Source organism: Amphimedon queenslandica, unplaced genomic scaffold, assembly GCF_000090795.2.
Source record: "Amphimedon queenslandica unplaced genomic scaffold, v1.1 AMPQUscaffold_13283, whole genome shotgun sequence".
NCBI classification, from domain to species: Eukaryota; Metazoa; Porifera; class Demospongiae; order Haplosclerida; family Niphatidae; genus Amphimedon; species Amphimedon queenslandica.
The window spans coordinates 123,027-125,571 of NW_003546481.1; the positions used below are offsets into that span (position 1 = coordinate 123,027).

Here is a 2,545-nt window from a genome sequence, read left to right on the forward strand (position 1 = left end):
CTCCTCCATTAGTGAGGCTGTACTGCAAGGACTTCGAAGGATATTTATGAAATCCAAGTGGACGCTTACTTATGATATACCTACCGTTCCATATAGAAAGTTTAGGACTACCTGCAGCAAGGTTTTTACTTCTACAACGCTATTTTGCAATGAGTTATAGGTACAACAAAATTTTTTTCATTTTTCGCCCTTTTTCTGTTGTAACAAACTCATGCTTCATGGATTCTAACTCTAACTAGTATCATTCCATATGCAAATGAAAGCTCTTTTATATGATTATAAAGATCTTGTATCTTACTCTAGCTTGTTTTCAAAAAAGGGATTATAATGACAAAAAATACATTTTATGGTTTTAAAAGAGCCATAACATGAACATAGTAAAATTATCTATACAATAGAAAACAGAATTATTAAGAGGAAACATTAGGCTTCTTGATGCATTAATTCCACTTGCATAGGAACACTTGTTCGCGAGATATTGTTTCTAAGAGAAAAAAAATCAAGGGTAAATTGTGACAAAAAATTTCAACGAGCCTCTGTCAGCCTAGCAGCAATACAAATGAATGGAGGTTGGGCTATGCCCACGCTTCCGTTTCCAATCCCTGTCATTTAATATCTATGCTCTTATGACGTCACGTTTAGCCACACCCACGGACAGGAAGTAAATTGGCAGGAAGCAAAAAGTGCATCTTTGAAGGCTCATATCTCAGTGAATAATTTTTTTTAGACAATGGGAGTTGGAAGACAACATTATTATGGTCAGGCAATCATATTAAGACCATAAAATAAATACCCTAAAAAATCACTGCACTTACACTTTAATAACTCGTTCCTCCTTACAACCATTAGCTATGTCACGAAACATTGCTTCTGAAGTTGAAAGGAAATGTTTCAGATCATTCAGGTGCTTCTTGATATCATTTTGTGGATTAGGACCATCCTTAGTACCAACAGAATAAGCTATAGGCAAAATAATTATTGTTATTGATATAATATCATAAAATACCTAATAATTTCTTTAATGATCTGTTAATTTTGATTTTCATTGGCTCCAGTAAACCTTTCAATGGTATAGCATACTTCAGTACATGAACAGTATCAGGACGACTGCTGTCAGCATAAATTGATACCAAACAAGATGGAGGAATTGTATTATTAATTTCGGAACCAAATTTATTCATTTCTCTTTCTTTAATCTAAACATGTTATTAAACAACAAACTTTTTATGATACACATATGTACCTGACAAGGTTCAATTTCTGGACTAACAGTCCAACCAGTTATTGGTTCATCCTGAGGACCAAACACTAGCTCAAGGCATCCAAAAGAAGGATGAAATTTAAAACTGAAAGCTTGACCACTAATTTCTAGTTTATGATATTCTTTTTTAATAAACCACAATAAATTTAATAATGATAATAACATTAATTACAATATAGCTACACGTACCTGAACTAGAGCATTCAAATCTTTAGCAGCTGCAAATCTCATTTTATCTGCTCGTTCATAAAACACTTGTCCATAATATATTGTAGCTTCACAAATACCAGTTGAATGAGTAGGTACAACTATAAGAAACAGAAACAGAAACTCATGGCTGATCCTCAATATACTGCTCACCTTTTTTCTCCTGTAATGATTTTTGTCCTACCCTTCCTTCATCATCATGCTCTTTTTTCTCATGATTGTTCTTTTCTTGGCTTAATCGACCATCTACTTGTCTTTTGTCTTCTTCTTTTTGCTGCTGACGCTCAGCTCCTACTCCCCCTCCTGCTCCTTCTCCTGCTCCTCCTTCTTCTCTTCCAGCTCCTTGTCCCTCTCCTCCTGTTGTCTGTCCCTTTCCTTTCCCTCCCTCATCTCCTGAGTCTCCATCTTCCTCTCCATTCCTCTCCTCATTCCTACCTCCTCCATTTTCCTCGTCTTCCTTCCCAACAATAGCTAAAAGACAGAACTTGCTTCGTTCAATCCATCCATATCTCTGGTATGCTGGAAACTCCCCTCCTTCAATTAGTGAGAACTGGTAAGGAAGACTAGCTGTGTGAACTGGAGCAACAGCAAATTTAAGATACTTGGATAAAGAAGGATCATTGAGATCAATACAGTGTTGCATTTTTATCTTCAGTGACTTGAGGAGTGGACTGGTTGATATTGCATACACTGCACTGACTAGTCTAGTATTATCAGGAAACCTATAAAGGAATTAATAATTAAAATACATGTACATGTATACTGTATTGTGGGTAATTTTTGTTAGGCAAAATTTTTGTTATTTCATGCATCAGAAATTGAAATTTGGTATAAAACATTTTGTCATGATCATTATTCAATTGTTCTAATTGTTAGAGAGCAAAATTTATAAAGGCAGTAATATTTTCTTTATTAGGCACATAAAGACTAAATTATAGAGGTGGGCAATACCAGAAATTTTGAATCGATACCAATACCAAGTAGTCTGAGTCTCATTATCGATGGTATCGAGTAGTGAATGAGTAGTCAGCTACTGCGCATGCGCAAATAAGTTATAATTAGTTATTAATAAAAATG

General features: G+C 34.9%; 2 protein-coding genes across 2 annotated transcripts in view; both read right to left on the reverse strand.

Moving 5' to 3' along the window:
* The window catches only part of LOC109583779 (uncharacterized), a 3,904-nt gene extending 1,690 nt beyond the window's left edge, over nucleotides 1–2,214 (reverse strand). The window contains exons 1-6 of the mRNA XM_019999243.1: nucleotides 1,622–2,214; nucleotides 1,451–1,569; nucleotides 1,244–1,396; nucleotides 1,007–1,196; nucleotides 816–960; nucleotides 451–484 (exon numbers count right to left, since the gene is read on the reverse strand). Coding sequence (XP_019854802.1) covers nucleotides 451–484; nucleotides 816–960; nucleotides 1,007–1,196; nucleotides 1,244–1,396; nucleotides 1,451–1,569; nucleotides 1,622–2,111 — 1,131 coding nt within the window. The 5' untranslated portion in view covers nucleotides 2,112–2,214. The remainder of the gene's footprint in view (nucleotides 1–450; nucleotides 485–815; nucleotides 961–1,006; nucleotides 1,197–1,243; nucleotides 1,397–1,450; nucleotides 1,570–1,621) is intronic.
* Nucleotides 2,215–2,320: 106 nt separating this feature from the next.
* LOC109583780 (uncharacterized) overlaps nucleotides 2,321–2,545 on the reverse strand; it is a 3,893-nt gene continuing 3,668 nt past the window's right edge. Inside the window, exon 13 of the mRNA XM_019999244.1 lies at nucleotides 2,321–2,333. Coding sequence (XP_019854803.1) covers nucleotides 2,321–2,333 — 13 coding nt within the window. The remainder of the gene's footprint in view (nucleotides 2,334–2,545) is intronic.